At 50.3% G+C, this 21,609-nt stretch overlaps 2 protein-coding genes across 2 annotated transcripts in view; one reads left to right on the top strand and one right to left on the bottom strand.

The window, feature by feature from the left end:
• The window catches only part of SPIDR (scaffold protein involved in DNA repair), a 277,556-nt gene extending 261,483 nt beyond the window's left edge, over positions 1-16,073 (top strand). Inside the window, exons 16-20 of the mRNA XM_061438706.1 lie at positions 309-455; positions 9,799-9,892; positions 10,625-10,742; positions 10,960-11,013; positions 15,761-16,073. Of these exons, the coding sequence (XP_061294690.1) occupies positions 309-455; positions 9,799-9,892; positions 10,625-10,742; positions 10,960-11,013; positions 15,761-15,895 (548 nt within the window). The 3' untranslated portion in view covers positions 15,896-16,073. The remainder of the gene's footprint in view (positions 1-308; positions 456-9,798; positions 9,893-10,624; positions 10,743-10,959; positions 11,014-15,760) is intronic.
• Positions 16,074-16,661: 588 nt separating this feature from the next.
• Positions 16,662-18,238, bottom strand: CEBPD (CCAAT enhancer binding protein delta). The gene has a single exon (XM_061438709.1). The coding sequence runs from the start codon at positions 18,184-18,186 to the stop codon at positions 17,416-17,418; it is 771 nt and encodes a 256-aa protein (XP_061294693.1). The 5' UTR covers positions 18,187-18,238; the 3' UTR covers positions 16,662-17,415.
• Between the last annotated feature and the right edge of the window lie 3,371 nt (positions 18,239-21,609).

The following is a 21,609-nucleotide window of genomic DNA, read 5'->3' as shown; positions in this document are numbered from 1 at the left end:
TCAGCACTCTTTCCAGGAACCACAGTAGGACCCTGCCTGGACAGCATATTTTCAGTGTTGAAGCTGCGTGACACGAAATTGATCTTTCTGCATCGAATGTGAACCCGTGTTTGTGTGTGTTTACAGCTCTGGCTCCCTTTCTGCATAGGCTGTGTCCCTGGACACACAGGGGCCCCACACCAGTGCCCCTGGCCACCCCTTCTGCCACTAACTGCCAGGAGGCTGGCAAAGGATGAGTCTTTCCTGGCAGGAGAACTTGCTAGTTTCAAACCTAGAACTGCAGTAATCCAAAGCATCTCTGTTGGCAGGTCAGATTGTCTGTGTTGGCCGAACTGTCCTCCTGCCTCTGAAACCCCGTGAGGGTGTGACCCTGGGTGCCTGGGAGCTGACGGGCCCCCTGCGTCTGGATGAGCTGGGCCCTGCCACTCGGGTCAACTCCATTTGCAGCATCCAAGGTGTGTATCGATCTTGATGGAAGAGAGATTTGTATTTTCTTAAATACCCCACTCACTTTGTGTTCGTTATTTATTCAGTGAGTGTTTGTTGAGTACCTGACATAGGGTACATGAGGAACAAAATGAAAAGACGCCGGCCTTTCAGACACAAGCAGAGCCAGGTTGGCAGCCTCTGGGGCTCCGAGTGCCTGTCCTGGGCCCTCCCTGTGGGCACAGACAGGAGCCCTGAGCCGAGGGGGAGGGGAGGGTGAGCCTGTCAGATGAGGGTCGGGGTGGGGCGGGGGGGGGGGGGGCGAGCACACCTGCCCAGGCTGCTGACGGGGCAGGGTGGGTGAGCTCCGAAGTGGGAGGAGGTGGCAGAGGTGTGTGTGGCGGGGGTGGCAGTCGGGGGTGGGGGGATTCAGGGCGGAGGTGTATGTGAGGGAGAGTTCGGTCAGGAGACCGGACACGTGGGGGAACAGTGATCTGGGACAGCACCATGCTAGTCAGTTTCCAGAAGGTACAGAGGTTCCACACGTACGTCGCGGGCCTGTGTCCTCCACCCCAGGGCCACTCAACCCCCAAACCCCGTGTGCTTTTTATGAACAGCAAAGGCTGTGACCCCACTGCTGCTTGAGCCCAAGTCCCCTGTGTGATTGTGAGGCTGAGCATGTGTCCGCTGTGTTTCCTTCAGTGCATTCCCTTTACCCTAGTGTTCCCACCAAGATGTAGCTCCTCAGGCTCATGGACTTGAAGAAGGCAGGCTCCAGCCGTCAGCTGGGTCTGTTCCTGCCCCCGCTCTCTCATCTCTGCTCCAAGGATGGCAGGACTGACCTCAGAGACTGGTTGAGGAGTCCGTGGGCTAACGGGGAAGCCAAAGTTCTGTGCTCCGACTGCCACAGGCGGGCAGCTGGCTGGGGGCTCGGGGGCTGGAGCCAGCGACAGCAGGGATGGGGCCCAGACTGCCACCCCTGCCCAGGCAGAGCTGGTGCAGGCCTTTCAGAAAGGTGGGAGGGCACGTGGGAAACCCAGGACAGCTGCACAAGCTCCATGTGCTGGAGGAGAGGGGCCAAGGTGGCCAGCTGGCCCTGTCCTGTTCTGCTGTCCCAGCTGTGCTAACGGAGTGGAACAGTCAGGTTTTTGTCTTGATGAAGCCCTGTTTTCAGCACCACGGGTCGACTCTGGAGTAAAATGGGGGCTGGCTGTTGGCTGTTGGGAGGAGCACAGGAGAGGTTGGCTGAGAGTCTGGAGGCTGGGCAGGCCGGTGGACAGGCGTGAAGGCTGGACTCTGCAGAGCCGCACAGACTGTCCGCGGCCTGTGCTCTCCAGGCTCCCATCCCCTCGGGTCTCCCAGGGTGGGTCATCCAGGCTCAGAGCCAGTGGAAGGAGGAGGAAGCGACTCCAGGTGACATTTCCCACCCCCAAACCCCTCCCACATTTTATGAGAAAATGTACCTGAAGAGCTGGCTTCCTGAGAAGGGTTTGGAGCCAGACCACTCTTACCTGCAGCCAGGGAGTAAGAAGCATAGAGATGCAGGCCAGGAGCGTGCAGACAGTGGTGAGACAGAGACTTGCCTTTCCTAAAGAACCTCACATTTTAAAGAAATAATAATTTACAGTGAGATTTACAAAATACAAAATTTAACCATTTGAACGAGAAATTCGGTGGCAGTCCATTTACAGTACTGTGCAACCCCCTCCTAGTTTACATTTTGGCCTTTGTCGTCTCACTGGCTTTGAAAATAGAGTGGCAGCCTAGTTTTCAATCACAGTGTCATTGAGCAGAAATTCACCCTTTTAAAGTGTGCAACTCATTGTAGTGTATTCACACAGTTGTGCAAGCATGGCCACTAACTAGCTCCAGAGAGAAACCCTGTGTCCGTCAGCACTCACATCTCATCCCCTCCCAGCCCCTGGCTCCTGCTCCTCTGCCCTCTACCTCATGGACACTCATGTGAATGAATCATACGCTGTGTGCTCCTTGGTTTCTGGCTGCTTGCACTCAGCAGGACATTTTCAAGGCGTTTCTCAGGTTTTGTTCCTTTCTGGGGCTGAATAGTCCATCATATGGATAGAGCCTGTTTTATTTATCCATTCATCAGTGGATGCACACTTGTTTGATCCTATAACTCATGCTGCTCTGAATTTTCATGTAAGGTCCTTGGGTGGACATCTACTTCCTGTTCTTTGGGTGTATGCCTGATGTCTGACATAGTTTTCATGTGGGCCACAATCACAAATAGCAGCAGCAGCAGAAGTTGTGCTCCCTCCTCACGTGATGGGGGAGGCATCTGTAGGAAGTGGCCCTTCAGAGGGCAGAACGTGAGGCTGAGACTGAACACCCCATGTCCAGACATGGTGACCAAAGGGAGTGTCGGGAGGTACAGCCCAAGATGAGGGAGATCAGGTATCCTCTGTGACCTGTCTGGAGAGGGGCAGTGTTGGTGGAGGGTCTCTGGCCAGCGGTGCCTGTGGAGTGATCCTGGGCCGACACAGGCTGCCTCGCGCTCCTGGAGCAGAGCTGTGACATGTGACATCCCCCTGCTCCGTTCTCCCAGCACTGGGTATTCTCAGGTTGTAGATCGTCAGTCATTCTCACAGGTGTGTGCTAGTGTCAGGTTGCTGATTCAGTTTGCGTTTTCCTGACAGCATGTGCTATGGAACGTCATTCCTGTGTTTATTTGACATCTGTATATCTTCTGTGGTGAGGTGTCTGCCAAGGGCTTTGTCCGTTTTTATTTGGGTTATTCACTTTCTTATTGAGTTTTTTGAGTTTTTCATATATTTTGGATAGCAGTCCTGTCCTAGATAGGTATTTTGCAAATATCTTTTCCCATCTATGGCATCTCATCTCTTAACAGTGTCTTTTGTGGACTAATTTTAATTTTAATGAAGTCCAACATAGACTTATTTTTCCCTATGAATTGTGGTTTTGATGTTGTATTTAAAAACTCATTGCCGGACTAAGGTCACCCAGATTTTTTTCCTGTTTTCTTCTAGGAATTTTATAGTTTTGCATTTTACACTTCAGTATACAATCTGTTTTGAGTTAAATTTTGTAAAAGAGGTAAGGTCTTTTTCTAGATTCCTGTTTTTCCAGGGTGTTTGTCAGTTGCTGTAACACTATTGGAAACACTGTCTTTTCCTCTATTGAAATGTCAGGTCAGTTGACTGTGTTCGTGTGGGTGTGTTTCTGGGCTCTCTGGTCTGTTGCGTTGGTTTTTTCTTTCGAGGGCAGGATGCTGTCTTGATGACGGTGGCTCTGTTGTGTGTCTGTCCTCAGCTCCATTCTTCTCCAGTATTGTCCTGCCTACTCTAGGCCTTTCTGCCTCCCGTGTAAACTTGAAACTTGGCTTATGGTATCCACAAAGTGACTTGCTGTGCTTTTGATGAGAATTGTGTTGAATCTGCAGTGCACCTTAGAAAAAGTGTACATCTTAACAGTGTTGTCTTCCTGTACGTGAACATGGACTATCTCTCTCATAATTTTGATCTTTGATGTATTTCAGCAGTGTTACAGTTTTTCTCATACAGATCTGTATGTATTTTGCTACATTTATACCTAAGTATTTCATTTATTTTAGCTAATATAAATGGTATTGTATGTTTTTAATTTAAAATTTCACTTGTTCATTGTTAGTGTATAGGAAAGCAGTTGAGTTTTGTATTTTACCTTTGTATCCTACAACCTAGCTACAATCATTTTGTAGCGCTAGATTTTTTTCTTGTTGATTCTTTGAGATAGTCTATATAGGAAACTGTCACTTGTGAACAAGGACAAGTTTTTCTTCACTCCCAGTCTCTATCCATTTTATTTCTTTTTCTGGCCTTCTCACCTTAGCTGGATTCCCAGCACCAGATTGAAGAGAAGTGATGAGAGAGACCTCCTTGCCCTGTTCCTGATCTCAAGGAGAAAGCACCACCTTTCCCACCATTAGTCAGTGATGTCAGCTGTCAGGTTTTGAGTGTTTGTTGTTTTTTCAGCTAAAGATAATATCTCTTTATTCCACATATTGAAGGGAAAGAATGTACCGGTCTCTTACTTCCCCTCCAGTCAGTTCTGATTATTAAGATCGATAATGTTCCATTCTGTAGCTGTAAAGCTTTGCCCTTTGTTGCAGGTTGATCCTCATAGATGAAAAACAGTAAATGGTATTTTATTATAATGATTATATAAATATTTTTCGCTGAACAGGAAACTAGTACATACTGTATTTCCTTTCTTGTATGATTCTTTTCATGGAGTTTTGTGTTGAATTTTGTTTTACTTACACTGCCTGCTCTATACTCTTAATTATTTTCCAAATCCTCAAAAATGGTGACAGATCTTTGGAGCCATCCTTTTCCTATGTAATTTCTCTCCTGGAGCCTTCTGTCCCTCTGAACCTTCCTTGACTGATTGCTCTGCTGTCAGCTGTCATCTAGGCCTCCTCTGTATTAATCCTTTAGGGTCATCCTTTCCTAAATCACAGAACTTCTTTATTGGTTTATTCCAACTGTAGGCTTTTAATAAATGTTCTTTACCAAGGTGAGGAAACTTCCTCTATTCGTTGATTAATGAGAGTTTTTATCATCAGTGGGTATTGGATTTTGTCAAGTGGCTTTTCTACATCTATTGATACGATCATATGATTTTTCTTCTTTATTCTGTTGATATGATAGACTGTTGTTATTTAGTCGGTAAGTCATGTCTGATTCTTTATGACCCCATGGACTGTAGCCCACCAGGCTCCTCTGTCCATGGAACTTCCTTGTAAGAATACTGGAGTGGGTTTCCATTTCCTTCTCCAGGGGATCTTCCCGACCCAGGGATTGAACCCGTGTCTCCTGCACTGGCGTATATTCTTTAGTGCTGAGCCTCCAGGGAAGCCCGGTGATAAATTACACCCGGTGATAAATTAGTTGATTTTTTAAAATATTGAATTGGCCTATAAACCTAGAATAAGTCCCATTTGGTCATGGTGTAATCCTTTTTTATATATAGTTGGATTAGATTGCTGATATCTTGCTAAGGACATTTGCAGCTCTGTTCATGACAGACCCTGGTCTGTAGTTGTCTTTTCAGGTAGTGTCTGTATCTGGGTTTGGAATTAGGTGCATGCTGTTGTTAGGGGATGAGCTGAGAAGTACTCCCTCCCTCTGCTACTGTCTTCTGGAGGGAACTGCATAGGATTGGTATAATTTCTTTCTTAAATGTTTGCTCCAATTGATCAGTGAACTCCTCTGGGCCTGGTGCTTTGTTTTGGAAAGTTATGAATTATTGATTCCGATTCTTTAATACAGGCTTACTTCGTTTTATAGTGCTTGGTGGATACTATGCTTTTTACAGATTGAAGGTTTGTAGCAGCCGTGTGTCAAGCAAGTCTCTCCCTGCTGTTTCTTCAGTAGCTCACTTAGTGTTTTGGTGTCACATTTTGGTAATTCACGCAGTATTTCAATTTTTTTCCTTATGGTTATATTTGTCATGGTGATCTGTGATCAGTGATCTTCGATGCTACTATTACAAAAAGATTGCAACTTGCTGAAGGCTTAGATGACAGTTAACGTAATTTAGCAATTAAGTATTCTTTAATTAAGGTGTTCATTTTTTAGACATTATGCATTTGTTGCACATTTAATAAGCCATAGTATAGTGTGGACATAACTTTTATGCACACTGGGAGCCAGGGATCAAACCCAGATCCAGCCATTGCCTGGCTTGCCAGAAGGGGGTTGCCAGTGGTATGAAGACCCCAGACAAAATGTATTTCCTCAGCTCGAGTCGTGTTCTGTAATTGGAAGGAAATTGCTTAATCCCATGTAATTGTAAATATTGTTAGCGCTCACGGATACCGTAGGATAAAAGGAACTGTGGTTTGTACCAGTCTTCTTTTTCTTAATTCATTTAGCAGACTCGCCATAACTGTGTGATTGAGTCTCTGTGCTGGGAGCCCTCCCCTCAGCTTGGACTCTGCCCTCTGTGAAGACAAGCCTTCCGGCTGTGCTTTTACTGGCTTAACTTTGACTCAATCTTGATTAGATTTGTAAGAACAATGAAATTAGCTAGGCAGTCTTTTTTAAATCAGGATGTATTATTTTCCTTTTCAAAAAGTCATTCAAGGATGCATTGCAGGAATGCATTTTAATAAACCAAGCCTACTTAGTTCTCATTATTTTATCCTCTACAGATAAATTTTCTCCTAATGTTTGTTCTAGTGGAAAATTAAATTCTTTGCTCCAAGAGTGGGAAGGATGACTCTCCTGTTTTTCTGGAAACTTAGTTCACATCTTACTTTTTCTCACATGTCTCATTTCACCACTCTTCAACAAGGATGGTCTGAGATTTGCAGTGTATCTTGATGGTATGTACAGTGCTTCACATTCCAAGAAAATTAGACCAACTCAATCTCCTGTTTAAAATTCCTTCCTGGCTTCTCATCCCTTCCAAGATCAAGTCTAGAATCCCAAGGAGACTTGGAAGGTGCTGGCCCAAACAGTTCTCTGCTGTCTCACCTGCCTTTTTCTCTGCCTCAGGGTAAAGGGTGGGCCTGTGCCCCTCCCTACCAGCAGCCCCACCTCAGCTCCATTCTTTCAGGAAGCCTCCCCTGACACTTAGGCCAGCCTAGAGGGCCTCTCTTAGGCCCCTCTAAGGGGTCTTTTCCATTTCTCAATTTAGCATGTATTTTATGTTCTACTTTTTTTTTTCCTTCAAGACACTATTTTTTAGAGCAGTTTTAGCAAAATTGAGCAGAAGGTTCAGAGATTTTGCACATTCTCTCTACCCCCACACATGCACAACCTCCCCCACCGTCAGCACCCCCACCAGATGGTGCGTTTGTTGTAACTGATGAACCTGTACCGACTCTCATCACCCAGAGTCATAGCTATAGCTGGGGTCACTCTTGGTGACTACATTGTGTGGATTTAGACAAACTTATGACATGCAGCCATCATTACAGTGCTGTACCGAGTGGTTTTCCTGACCTAAAACATCTGTGCTCCACCTCTTCAGCCCTCCCCCTTAATACCTGGCAGCCACTGATCTTTTCACAATCTGTATAGTTTTGCTTTTGCCACAATGTCCTATAGTTGGAATCATACAGTCTGTTGCCTTTTGAGATTGGCTTCTTTCGGTTAGTAATATGCATTTAAGGTTCCTTCATGTCTTTTCATGACCAGAGAGCTCATTTATTAAAAATTACTGAACAATGTTGCACTTTCTAGATAAGCCAGACTTTATGTATCCATTCACCTACTGAAGGACTTCTTGGTTGCTTCCATGTTTTGGTAATTAAGAGTAAATAGCCACATGCCAATGTGGAGAAGGCAATGGCACCCCACTCCAGTGCTCTTGCCTGGAGAATCCCATGGACGGAGGAGCCTGGAAGGCTGCAGTCCATGGGGTCGCTGAGGGTCAGACACAACTGAGCAACTTCACTTTCACTTTTCACTTTCACGCATTGGAGAAGGAAATGGCAACCCACTCCAGTGTTCTTGCCTGGAGAATCCCAGGGACGGGGGAGCCTGGTGGGCTGCCGTCTATGGGGTCACACAGTCGGACACGACTGACGTGACTTAGCAGCAGCAGCAGCAGCAGCAATGTGTATGTGGACCTGTGTTTTCAACTCCTTTGTGAAAATACCAAGGAGTGTGATTGGTTCATTGTACCATAGGACAGTGTTTAATTGTGTAAGAAATTGCCAAACTGTCCACAGTGGCCATACCATGTTTTATTACCACCAGCAGTGACTGCAAGCTCCTGTTGCTCCACATCCTCAGAAGCATTTGGTGCATCAGTGCTCAGGACTTGGCTGTCCCTGTAGGTGAGCAGCAGGGTCTCACTGCTGTGTTCATAGGTGTGCAGGGGTGTCTCATTGCTGTGTTCATAGGTGTGCAGGGGTGTCTCATTGCTGTGTTCATAGGTGTGCAGGGGTGTCTCATTGCTGTGTTCATAGGTATGCAAGGGTGTCTCATTGCTGTGTTCATAGGTGTGCAGCGGTGTCTGATTTCTGTGTTCATAGGTGTGCAGGGGTGTCTCACTTCTGTGTTCATAGGTGTGCAGCGGTATCTCACTTCTGTGTTCATTTGCATTTCCCTCATGACATGACACTGGACATCTTCTTGTGTGCTTCTTTGCCGTCTGTGTATCTTCTCTGGTTAGGTGTCTGTTGAAGTTTTTGGCCCATTTTTTAATCAGGTTATTCTGGTTCTTATTATTGAGTTTTAACGGTTATTTGTATATTTTGGATAGCAATTCTTTATCAGAGTGTCTTTTGCGGATATTTTCTCCCATATTTCACGATATTTTTACTCATTTGTTTATCTGCTTTCCCAGTCAGACTGTGGAGTCCATTGTAATTGTGGCATTTATTCTTATGTTCACAGTGCTACATTTATATCCCACAGTAAAAAACATTGTATACATATTTGTTTGTTGAATAAATAAATCACAAATGTTGGAGTAAAGAGAAATAGGGAAACCACATAAGAGGAGATACTAACAAACCAGTAAGAATCTTTCCTTATCAAGAAAGTGGAAACCAAGATGTGGGATTCCATTCCACCATCCAGGAGGCAGATGCTTACTGTAAATGTCCAGGCAGTGGGCGAATGTGAACAGTGTGAGCCAGAGGTCCTGTGGGATGCACCTCTGAGGGTTTTTCCATCTCTGGGCTCACACTTTTGGACACAGTGACTCCGTCCACCCCATGAGTCCATTCCAGGGGAAGAGCCCTTCACGGAAAGGGCCCAGTAGACAGATGCCTGCTGCCTTGTCCTAGAGCAGTTTGGACGCCTAGTGTCCAGTCTGGAGAGTGGTCAGGGGAACCCTGACGTAAATCTTCAGTCATGCAGAGCCTCAGGGCAGGACGTGACGGCGCAGGCATGCGTTCTTGTCACGTACTCATAACACGCATGCTGGGAGAACGCAAAGACAAAAATACTCGGGTAGGTGGTAATAGGCTTACGCTTTAAAACTTGTCCTTTGCTGTAACTTAGTGCAATAAATGGGAATTATAATAAGTTTGAAAGTGAAAGTGAAGTTATTCAGTCGTGTCAACTCTTTGCAACCCCATGGACTATAGCCTACCAGGTTCCTCCGTCCATGGGATTTTCCAGGCAAGAATACTGGAGTGGGTTGCCATTTCCTTCTTCAGGAGATCTTCCCAACCCAGGGATTGAACTTGGGTCTCCCGCATTGTAGGCAGATGCTTTACCATCTGAGCCACCAGGGAAGTAATAATAATAAGTTTAGGAGCATTTATATAAACTCACAAATTGAGGAAACAAACCTGGGCACCTCCTGTTACCATCTGTGACCTGAGGGGCACAGAGAGGCTGGGGGACAGAGCCGCCTCTGAGCCCAGCTCCCCTTCCCTGATCCCAGGCACCGTGGTTGCTGTGGACGAGAGCACCGCCTGCTCGTGGCCTGTGTGTGATCTGTGTGGCAGCGAGAGACTGGAACAGAGCCTGGCAGACAGGTAGGGGGCAGCCGCCAGGAACCCCACGGCCTGGGGCTAAGGGGGCACATGGGGCAGCCGAGCTGCCAAAGGAGGCTGGGCGCGTTTTCTCCCCAAGTCACCACTGCGCTCCTGCTGCTCCCTGAGGCTCCTCTGGTCCTAGAAGAGAAAAGAGCGGGCTTCCTCAGCTCCTCTGTTGTCAAGTGGGAGAGAAAGAACTTAGGGCAAACATAAATGTGTGGCATGCTGGTGACCGCACGGGCGACCCTTCGCAAGCTGACATACCTTCCTGCCCAGCATTACTGCCCCCTGCCCCCCACACACCCTGGACCCACCCTCCAAGCCAGTCCTCTGGCCCCACTGGCCGTTAGAGGCACCCAGGGCGCCCTCACTTTCCTGCTGCTGGACACCTGCTGGGTGGTGGCCTCGGGCCCAGACCAGACAGTGCAGGCCAGGACTTGGAGACGACGGGAGCGTGGAGCTAGGTTCCTGGGAGGCAGGAAGGAGCAGGGACGCAGGTGACCAGAGCAGGTCTGCCTGGCCCCGCCCCTTGTTGGCCAGGCGCTCAGCCGGGTGAGCTCCCTGCCAGGTCTCTCCCTCCTCCGGCCACTCCACAAGTGGCCAGATCTCTGCGCCCAGGCTGCTTCGGGCCTGTGTCAAGACCTGGGTTTCTGAACGTGACGCCCAGACCCGGGGTGCAGCAATTGTCTGTCCCCACCAGGCTCCCACTCTCTGTCCTCTTGTCTCCAACAGCAGCGGCACCTTCTCCTGTGGGGACTGCTCCCACGTGGTCACCTTGCCCATCCTCAGGAGGCACCTGCAGGTCTTCCTGGACTCCCCCTCGCAACCCCGGTGCACAGTCAGGGTCAAGGTAGGAGCCGGCAGGGGCTGGTGCATCTGTGTCCACCTCCAGGGCCCCTTCACCTGCGGCCAGGAGGGGGCTGCCTCTCCTGATCTCTTCCCGAGGAGGGAAGGCTCAAGTCTCTGCAGTGGAGCTGGTGGCCTCGAGCCACACGTCAGTCTCCGGGAGGGGTGTTTCCGGTGAGTGGGGTTGGGTGTTGACGCAGCCCCCTTGGTGGTTCTTGCAGCTGCTACAAGACAGCATCTCTTCGCTCCTGAAGTTTGCTGCCTGCGAGGATGGGGTAAGTGGAGGCCCAGACCCTGGGTGTGTGCTTCTCCCCTCTGCCTGTTCCTCGTGTGCTGGGCACCAATAGAGGTCAGACTCTGGAGGCTCAGCTCGGTCCCTGCTTCCTCCTCTGACTCACGCCTTTCCCTTTCGGAACTGAGGTTACTTCTCATCAGTCCTGCAGGAGATATGGGGCTCTGTCCCCTGGCTTCCACTGTGATAGGATGGTCTCAAGGTTTCAAGTTAGACCTAATAGAACAGCTATCTGAGACATACATTTTTTAAATTGCTGGGTGAGTCTGAGTGCATGGAAACCTCTCAGAGCTACCCTGACTGAATGGTGGTGGCTTTGTGAAGAGGTGTGAGGCATGCTCCTGAAAGAGACTGCCACCTGAGCATACACACCTCACCTTACACGCTGACATTACCTTACACATCCATCTCACCTTACACACCCACCTTACCTTACACACCCACCTTACCTCACACACGTTACCTTACACACCCACCTCAACTTACAGACTGGCATTCCCTTACACATCCACCTCACCTTACACACCTGCATTCCCTCACACACCCACCTCACCTTACACACCCACCTTACCTTGCACACCTGTGTTCCCTTACACATCCACCCTACCTCACACACCTACCTCACCTTACACAACCACCTCACCTACATGCCTACCTTATCTTGCACACCAGTCTCACACATCTACCTCCTTACACATCCATATCACCTTACACACCCACTTTACCTTACACACCCACCTTACCTCACATACCTGTTACCTTACACAACTGTTACCTTATACTACCACCTCAACTTACACAGTGGCATTCCCTTACACATCCACCTCACCTTACACACCTGCATTCCTTTATACACCCACCTCACCTTACACACCTAACCTTACACACCTACCTCACCTACAGGCCTACCTTACCTTGCACACCCATCTCACCTTGCATACCCATCTCACTTTACACATCCACCTCATCTTACACACTGGTATTACCTTACACACCTCTCACCTTACACACTCACTTTACCTTACACACTTGCATTCCCTTACACACCTACCTAATTGCACACACCTGCCTTGCCTCACACCCTTATGGAGCAGATAGCTCTGTCCATGTCAGAGCCATGCAGAAGCTTGTGAGGGGCTTGCGTGTCTGCTCTCAGGGTTTGAAACCCAGGTGGCAGACGTGCACAGCTCCTGCAGTTGCTGGCAAAGAGGATGCTCACATCGGCAGAGCTAAGGGTTCCCACAGCCACAGGCCCACTCTGCATCCAGCCTGAATTTGGAGGCTCCATGCAGCCCTCCTAGCTGCTTGCCAGCCCCTCCTGGGCTTAGGGGTGGGGGGAGAAGTGGCACTTATTACAGTCTTTACTTTACACCAGATGTCAGAGTTTTGAGTAAATCGGAATGTCCGTGCACAGAATCTGTAAGGAGCCCTGGTCTGGCTGCGGTTCCAACTCGAATCCCCAGCCTCATGCACCTCTTTAGAGCAACTTGTTGACCCCCTGCCCCCTCCCCCCAACAAACCTTCATCCAAGGGGCTGCTGTGCGGTGGGGACCAATGTCTCGAGGAGGGCTTGTGGACAGGTGTCCCTGATCGTGTGCAAGTGCGATGGGAATCAGCAGTTAGAGCAGCCAGCCCCCATGCTCCCTGCTGTCCTCAAGATGGGCAGAGGCCACACTGACTGGAGAGGCCACAGGGACAGGGCTCCTGTCAGATGCAAAGAGACCCGCAGAGGGAAGGTCACTGCAGTCTTCACAAGCGACAGCTAGAGGGTAGCCAGCCTGGGTGGGGACGACAGGGACCCTGCGTGTGTTCTCTTCAGATGGAAGTCCTGTGTTTCACAGGTGGTGAGCCTGTGGTTCGGTGACTGTTGGTCCTTGGGTAAGGCTCATGGATTGGAGAGTTCCAAGGTAGGGGGCTTTAAACAGACACTAAATATGGCAGGTCCATCTCACCTCATGCCCTCAGGGAGGAGAGCTCTGTCTGTGTCAGAGCCATTTGGAATTTGTTACCGTGGAGGATAGGATGCTGGGGGAGTTCTTCTCAAGGAGAACACAGTAGAACAAATCGAAGCCCATGGCTGAGTGCTTAGGGATGGCACCCAGAGCATCCATGGGCCCTGCAGTAACCCGGGTGCCTTTCCTGGGCCCCAGGCTCCCTGGACAGTGGCCCTCGACCTCCTGCTCTCTTCAGGGGCCTGGAGTCTGAGAGGCCTGGTAGGAACCCACTCATTCACTTATTCCCTTTTAATGGAGGCAGGCTGTACCTCCCACACATTCGACTTCTCGACTGCTTGCATCCTAGAGAGCTTGTGTATGCTTGTGTGTATGTGATCCACGTGTGTGGGGCATGTGCACCAGTGCCCTGGCTGAGAGGCCCAGTGGCGAGCACCTCAGTGTCCCCTTTGTGCTGCTCTGCCAGCAGAGGCGAGGCCAGTAGGACTGGGGAGGTGCCAAGCTCGTCACCCCCAACCCCGCCTCTGCACTCAGTGGATTCTCAGGCTTTATGTCTACCTGGAAGGAAGTGGACACGGGTGTGGGTGAGAGGGGGGCATTGGCCACGAAGACCACCTGAACTCTGTCAGTTTAGGGTGCAGATGTACATTCACAAATTGCAAAGAATCAGATGACTCTCCATGAGAACCATGACTGCATTCCCAGAACAAACTGTGCCATTTCTGGTAGGACCCAGGAGTGTTGGGTCTCAGGCCTCCACTTAACAAGGTCCAGCTTCAGATGTGAAGGCAGTGGTCACACCCACCACTCTACCTGAGTGACATCACAGAAGCAAGAGTCAAAGAAAATACACTGTACCTTTTAAAAACAGAGGCACGTTTTATACTCACACACAAATACATGTATTCATGTAAACGAGCACGTGTGAGTTTGGTACTGTGATTGTTTTTAACTTCTTCATGTTAATTTCCCCCCAATATAGGTATAATTAAATCTCTATTTATAAATGATAGAGTTATTATTGAAAACTATAGCTGCCAAACCTGGCATTTTAAAAAGAGGGTATTTTTCAGACTTTTTTTTTCCAAGTCAGAGTTTAGTGCTTGTATCCAGGGGACCTGGGCCCCCCATGGATACACACAGGGGAAGCCCTCGTAGACGACACAGCGGCATACAGCATCACCTTGTCCCTCTCAGCCCTGAGTGGGAACCTCCTGCCCCCTTCTCCAGCATCTCTGCCGCCTTCCTGCCACTGCGCCTGTGCGAGGCCCCTCATGAGCACAGAAGCCCTGGGAGTGACCGAGGGGGTGTGACCTTGATGTCTTGGCCACAGGAGCCCGGCGGGAGGCCTCCACACTGTCCAGTCTCATCCTCTCATTTCCCCCCTTCACCTGCGTGGACCTCAGCTCTCTCCCTCGCTTTACCTGAACGTGCTACCAGGGAGGTCGGACCTCCCTGTGAACCACGGTAGGGAAACAGGGCATTTGGTGCTGTGCCTGTCTTGTAGGTGGGAGACGGGGATTGCAGTGAGCTGGCTTCACAGCGTCCACATCCCAGACCAATCTGGACATTTACTGCTGCAGAAGGAGCCATCTCAGGCCTCAGTGTGTCTATGCTGTGCACACAGACCCACTGTCTGGACATGGCTCTGCTGGGCAGCAGTCACAAGGCTAGACTGTGGTCACAGATGTCCCCCAGTCCCTGGCTGGCCCTTATGCTCCTGTCGGCTGGGACCTCGCTGGGCCCTGAGCCAGAAACCCACGTGGTCTGGACCCCCTCATGGCATGCGTCTGGTCCTGAGCAGGGATGGGGCACACTCCATGCCCCTCCCACCACACCATGCTCACAAGAAGCCAGACACGGGGTGAGGGCAGTGAGGTGCCCATCAGGAACACAGACGCGCCAACCCTGGCCATGCTGCTGACCGCCCAGCCTGGGTCTCCCTGCCAGGACACGTTAATGATGGAAGGGGCAAGTTAGCACTGAACTCAGTGATCACAGACATCCATCAGGTGTCTGGCACAGAGCAGGGCTGGGAGGAGCCCCAGCACTGCGCCTCAGGTCCTGTGGAGAAACTTCCCAAAGAACACGTGACCTGAGGCTTCAGTCTTCCTGAAGACCAATAAGCCTCTCTTTTTGTTCAGCCCTATTCCCCCAAAGAAAGTGTCCTGAGGTCTGATACCTGGAGACCAGGAGGGCACAACATACTGCCCAACTTGGTCACCGGGCCCCGTCGCCTGGAGCTCTGCATTCCCAAGTGGACATGATGCTTGCCCAGGGCTAACCTGTTCCCTGAGACTGTCATCAGACAGTGAGATGGAAGGCCTTTCTACAGCATGGGGAGAGGCGCTCAGCTCAGGGCAGCTCTGGGAGAGATACCTTGTTGAGGCAGGCAGAGCAAGTCCTTGACCAGAAGTGCTGGTCGACTGCGGAAGTGGGAGTCAGCAGCAGGCGCGATAGAACTCCCGCTGGGACCCCGGGCACGGCTTCCCGTGTGCTTCCCCCCCAGCTTCTGTCCTAGAGCGGCCAGCTGAGAGGTGTGCGCCTTGTATCCACTGACAGACATCGATAAGAGACATTCTTGATGTTCTTGTGTAAAAACAAACTCAGCTACCAGAAAAAAGCAGTTCCTTTGCTTGTATCACAGCCTATTCTCACCTCCAGAGAGGGTCATGGGCCAGGGAAGGGCCTCCTGCTCTGGCTGTGGTGTGCCAAGTCGGCGGGGAGCAGGGTGTCCAGGGCTGTTTGCTCTAACCAGCCTGCCTCTCCTCCCTGCAGAGTTACGAAGTGAGGAGTGTCCTTGGAAAGGAGGTGGGGCCGTTAACCTGTTTTGTCCGGTGCATCACCACCCACCCGACCAGCAGCGTGGGATTGGAGGAGGTTGAGCTCCTGAGCGAGGGGAGAGCCTCTTGAGAACACTGGCAACGGCCACAGGATCTGTGAACTTTACCAAGTGGCTGAGAGGTGGTGGTGGTTTGGGTAATTTCTTAACCCTGGGCAAAGTGAATGTACTTTATGATCTTGAAATGGAACTTCATGTTAGTAAAATGGCTTTGTAAACTATAAATCAAAATACTTTTTTCTATGATTATATATTTTTTATTACCTTTCTGCATGTTAAAGCTTAAATAAGCTTCAGGCCTTCGTATTTATTTTAGATAATACAGTAGAAAAAATTATTTTGTCCTACTGTAATTTTAAAGTGTTCTGTTCAAATTTTACCATGATTCAACAGGTTTTTTTCCCCATTTCTTTTAACATTTCCTCAAAGAATACCCAGCAAAGGGCCAACCTTTGTCCTCCCGTCTATTACTGCCCTGCACAGTCAGTGTCCAACCTAAGTACTTTGCAGTTCATTATTATTGTTTGGAAAATGTTCTGGGGGCACTATGTCAGAGGTCAAACTGTTATGAGTAAAGTATAGATAAAGTGAGAGAACAACAGGTCTGGTTAGCACTGGGTGCAGAGACAAGGCCACCCCGCCACAGGAGAGCTGGGTCATCGTTCACCTTGTTGGCAGAGTATCTGAGTTAAAAGTAAAACCCCGGACTAATTATCTCTGGACACTAAAGATTTTGTTTCCTCCCTATGACAATATAATCATGACAGGCCACGGTTAATAAATTACATAATATAGAGGTAGCAGCCAAGACAAAGAAAGGCTGCCCAATACCCACTCTCATGGGGGAAAGGCAACGACTTTATTTATTCGTCCAGGTTAATCTTTGAAATATTACAAGTACTGGCAAGCTAGCCAGTTTTAAGTAGCTTTGTGACTGTCCTTTCCATCTCCTACATGACTTGTACTTCACGCACTTGGAAAATCTACTTGAAGCTGACTACAGAAGTGAGGAAAGTGAAAGCAAATCCCATGAAAGCCAAGATGAGTCGGGCTGGTTTTCGGGTAACCGAGCCCTCTTCTCCTTGCCCCTAGACCCCCACTCGAAGTGGGACGCACTCCAACGGGTTTCCAACACGTTCCCGGGGCGCGGGCACCTTCCACCCGAACGGATCTCGGCAAGTTAACCAGCACGTCCGCAGGTGGAGTTCGGCCTGTTTGAGAAGCAAAGCAACCCGGGATGACCGGCCCCGGGGTGCAAGTCAGCCAGATGCGCGCCCTCCCCTGAGGGTTCGGAGGGCCGCGAGCGCAGGAATCAAAGTGGGTCTAACGCGTCTTTATTCTTACAAATACTGTAAAAATCAGTATAAAAAAGTGAGCATGCTCAGTCTTTCCCTCGTATCTACAGTACAAAGGCTTGTCGGAAAAGTCTCTTTTACGAAAGTACCTTAGCTGCATCCTAGGCGTAGGATGTAGAGAAGCTGCCGTCACAGTAACTTAGGGTCCACGCGGCAGCTGTCTGAGTCCCGGCCAAGCGCGGGAGTCCGGTCCGGCGGCTCCAGGCAGTGCGGCCGCAGCCCGCGCGGCCCCCGCGTCACCGCGCGTCCGCCGCCCCCGCGCCGGGCAGGAAGGGCGCGCCGGGCAGCTGCTTGAAGAAGCGCCGCAGTCCGGCCAGGTCCCGCGTGAGCTGCTCCACGCGCTGCTGCAGCTTCTCGTTCTCGGCCGAAAGCTCCACCAGCTTCTGCTGCATCTCCTGGTTGCGTCGCTTGGCCTTGTCGCGGCTCTTGCGCACAGCGATGTTGTTGCGCTCGCGTCGCTGCCGGTACTCGGGGCTGCCGCGGTCCGGGCCCCGCTTGCCTGCCGCCTTGTCTCGCGCGGGCCCGGGCGCTGGGGGCGCGGGGCTCCGGCGCGGCGGCTCTGGCGACGCGGGCGGTGTGGGTTGCGCAGCGGCCGCGAGGCTCACCACCGTCTGCGCGCACGCGGCCACCTGCGCGGGCAGCAGGGAGCCGGGCGCGTCGCCGTCGCCCCAGTCGGGCTCGCGCTTGAGGGGTCGCGGCGCCGGGCCAGGGCCCCCGAGGCGCGCGGGGCCCCCGGGCAGTAGCTCCAGGGCGCCCGCTTTGTGGTTGCTGTTGAAGAGGTCGGCGAAGAGCTCATCGTGGCACAGCTCCAGGGTGGGCACGGCGGCCATGGAGTCGATGTAGGCGCTGAAGTCGATGGCGCTCTCGTCGTCGTACATGGCGGACGCGGCGGGCTCGGCTCCCCGACCCGGTTTCCCCGCGCGGCCGGGCTCGTAGAAGGCAGCGGGTTCCGCCGTCCAGGGCGCGCCGCGCGCTGGGCCGTCCAGGCTGAAGAGCGCGGCGCTCATGGCGGCGTCGGGCCGGCGGCGAGCGCGGTCCCCGGGCGGGCCGGGCGCTGCCTTTTCTAGCCCGGCTGACGCGCACGCCCCGCCCCGGCCGCGAACCGCGGGACCCCCGCCCGCGCGCCTCCCCCGCGCTTCCTGCCCGCCGGCCCGGCCCGCGCGGCGCTGCCGGGAACGACCCTCCCTTGGCCGCGCCTCCTTCTTCCTCCTGGTGGGTCGGCGCCTCCGGGGCGGAACCAGAACGGGGCACCGGACCGGCTCGCGAACTAGGGCACCGGGGCGCTGCCCCGCAGCTTCAGGGAGTTCGGGCCGCGGTGCTTCCCTATCGCGGGGATCGGGAGGTCGGGACGCTGCCCCATCGAGGCTCGGCCATGTCTGGGGAGCGCGCCTGGGGCCAAGGAGAGCCTCGAACCCCGCGCGCCCATGAACCCCAAGAGCGCCCGAGAACTCCGAGCTCAGCTCCTGTGAGCCCCGCGCCCCGGACCCTGCTTCCAGGTCCACAGAGCAGTCCCATTTTGCGGTGGTGTCTTACTTCGGTCCTATCTATACTTCCAGACTTTTTTTTTTTTTCCCCCTTCTGTTCAGTGTTCCAAAAAGAAGCGCCTTTGGATCCAAAGCAGTGGGGTAGTTCCCCTTTAAGAAAAAGATACTATTTAGACTAGTAGCTCTGAGAAGGTATTAACTTGCTAGCTTTTCACTTTATAAAACTCAGGAGAAGACTATCAATTGGCTTTGTTGGTAAACATTTGCTACAATTTGGGTCAGGCATTTCGGGTTAGTTCTATTTTTCACATCACAGTCCGTTTTCAGACCGGGCCTCAGTCCACATCCTTTTTCATTTTGCTACTTCCCAACACCAGGCAATCCACAAGCCCCACAACCTTCCACAGTATTCCAAAAGTAACTTCTAATGTGTGGTTCATGCACACTCTCAGAAAAGACATTTATTTTGGAAGACAAAAAAACGCTACTAAAGCCCTCCCTAGTCAGGGAATGCAAAATAAATACTTGCACGGAAAACCGTATTCTCCTGAAAATAATTCGGTGACATGATTAGTAGATTCGGATGTCATTGGGATTGAGCTTGAGAGATACTACGCCCATATTTTTTAGATGAAGTAACTAGTAAGTAATGATAACTTTTCGATAAGAATTTTCTTCCCTTTTCCAAAAATGAGAAAGGAAAGATCATAGACCAACAAAGTAGGAATTTGTTATGACTTTTAAAGGCAATAGAAATACAATAATACGATTTAAAGTTTAGCTTTTGTGTTAGTAGTTCACACTCATTTCTTAAATGTCTCCACCTACTGTCTTTTCCTATTAATTTATGCAAGGTAAATATAAAGTTGTTCATGATTTCTCATAGTTAGGAATCTTGAGTTTTCTGATTCTGAGTGATTTTGTGTGGTTTTCTGAGTAGGACTGTCCAAAGGAAGCAGTCACATAAGAAAGCGTTTTCTTGAAAATGTTGGAGCCTTGGATTCCCCCGTGTTTATTTCCCCCGTTTTTTAACTGGAGTAAAGTTATGTCCTCTCCCCTCTCCACCCACCCCCCACCCCCAGTCCCGTAGAATGTTGCTATGGAAATTTTTCAGATGCTGTGCTTCAGGTGGACTTTCCAGATATGTCTGTCCTCTAGAAATTCTGGGGACTGGGCATGCCTGAACACACTCCAGCTAAGGGGCACTGTCAGGGTTAGAAAGTGGGACTGGCTTGTTCCTAACACTGAGGAGTCAGATGTCAGTCCTCACAAGGGATCATTTTTGGGTGCTTCATAACGTGTAAGATACAGGCAAGAAGAGTTCTCCAAATTGAAGTCTGAAACAAAGTTTCTGAGAAGTGCCAGCATCAAAAGGACAGAAAGTGTGACTTTAGTGCCCTCTTCAGGGGATGATTCTCCTGTTCTGTGAGAGACAGTAGTGAAGTTACAAGGACAGGCTTTTTAGATAAACCTCTTTCTCAGATTTTTTTGTGTAAGGACTATAAGAATGAAGCCACTGGGTATTGGGGTCACACATCCATGGCACTGCTAAAGCCTGTGTATTTCCTTAAAAACCTACTGTAATGAGTCAAACATTCTGCATTCACTTCAGCCTCTGGAATTTAGGAGACAGAGCCCCCAGATGACAAAGCATCCAGAGCGGAGAACAGATTTATTCTGTGAGTCAGGTGTCCACCTGCCACAGATTGGCTCATGTTCCCAGTGGTACAAAAGAAGGAGAAGCACTTGACCTTCCCAGCCCCGCCTGTCAGCACTGCCACAGGCCATCAGTGTGCGTTGAATTGGCACACGGTCTTGCATAGTATGGTCCTTTTAACAACGTTGATTCTTTCAGTCTGAGAACAAGGCATATCTTTCCATTTGTTTACATCATCTTCAGTTTCTTTCATCAGTGTCTTTTAGTTTTCAGATTATAGATTTTTTGCTTCCTTTTTAAAGTTGCTCAGTCGTGTCTGACTCTTTGCGACCCCATTGACTATGCAGTCCATGGAATTCACCAGGCCAGAATACTGGAGTGGGTAGCTGTTCCCTTCTCCAGGGGATTTTCCAACCTAGGGATCGAACGCAGGTCTCCCACACTACAGGCAGATTCTTTACTAGCTGAGCCACTAGGGAAGCCCAGGAATACTGGAGTTTGTAAGCCTATCCCTTCTCTAGTGGATCTTCCTGACCCAGGATTTGAACCAGGATCTCCTGCATTGCAGGTGGATTCTTTACCGGCTGAGCTACCAAGGAAGCCGTTTACCTTCTTGGGTAAGTTTCTTTCTGTGTGTTTTATTCTGTCTCTTCAGTTCAGTTCACTCACTTGTGTCCGACTCTTTGTGACCCCATGGACTGCAGCATGCCAGGCCTTCCTGTCCATCACCAACCCCCGGAGCTTGCTCAGACTCATGTCCATTGAGTTGATGATGCCATCCAACCATCTCATCCTCTGTTGTCCCCTTCTCCTCCTGTCTTCAATCTTTCCCAGCATCAGGATCTTTTCCAACGAGTCAGTTCTCCGCACTACGTGGGCAAAGTATTGGAATTTCAGCTTCAGCATCGGTCCTTCCAACGAATATTCAAGATTGATTTCCTTTAGGATTGACTGGTATCATCTCCTTGCAGTCCAAGGGACTCTCAAGAGTCTTCTAGAGCACCACAGTTCAAAAGCATCAATTCTTTGCCTCTCAGCTTTATGGTCCAACTCTCACATCCATACATGACTACTGGAGAAACCATACTTTTGACAAGATGGACTTTTATCGGCAGACTAATGTCTCTGTTTTTTAATATGCTGTCTAGGTTGGTCATGGTTTTTCTTCCAAGGGGCAAGCATCTTTTAATTTCATGACTGTAGTCACCATCTGCAGTGATTTTGGAGCCCAAGAAGATAAAATCTGTCACTGTTTCCATTGTTTCCCCATCTACTTGCCATGAAGTGAT

The sequence above is a fragment of the Bos javanicus genome, chromosome 14 (assembly GCF_032452875.1).
Source record: "Bos javanicus breed banteng chromosome 14, ARS-OSU_banteng_1.0, whole genome shotgun sequence".
Taxonomy (NCBI): domain Eukaryota; kingdom Metazoa; phylum Chordata; class Mammalia; order Artiodactyla; family Bovidae; genus Bos; species Bos javanicus.
Note: the sequence above shows the minus strand (reverse complement) of the source record. Positions and strands in the feature narration are given on the sequence as shown.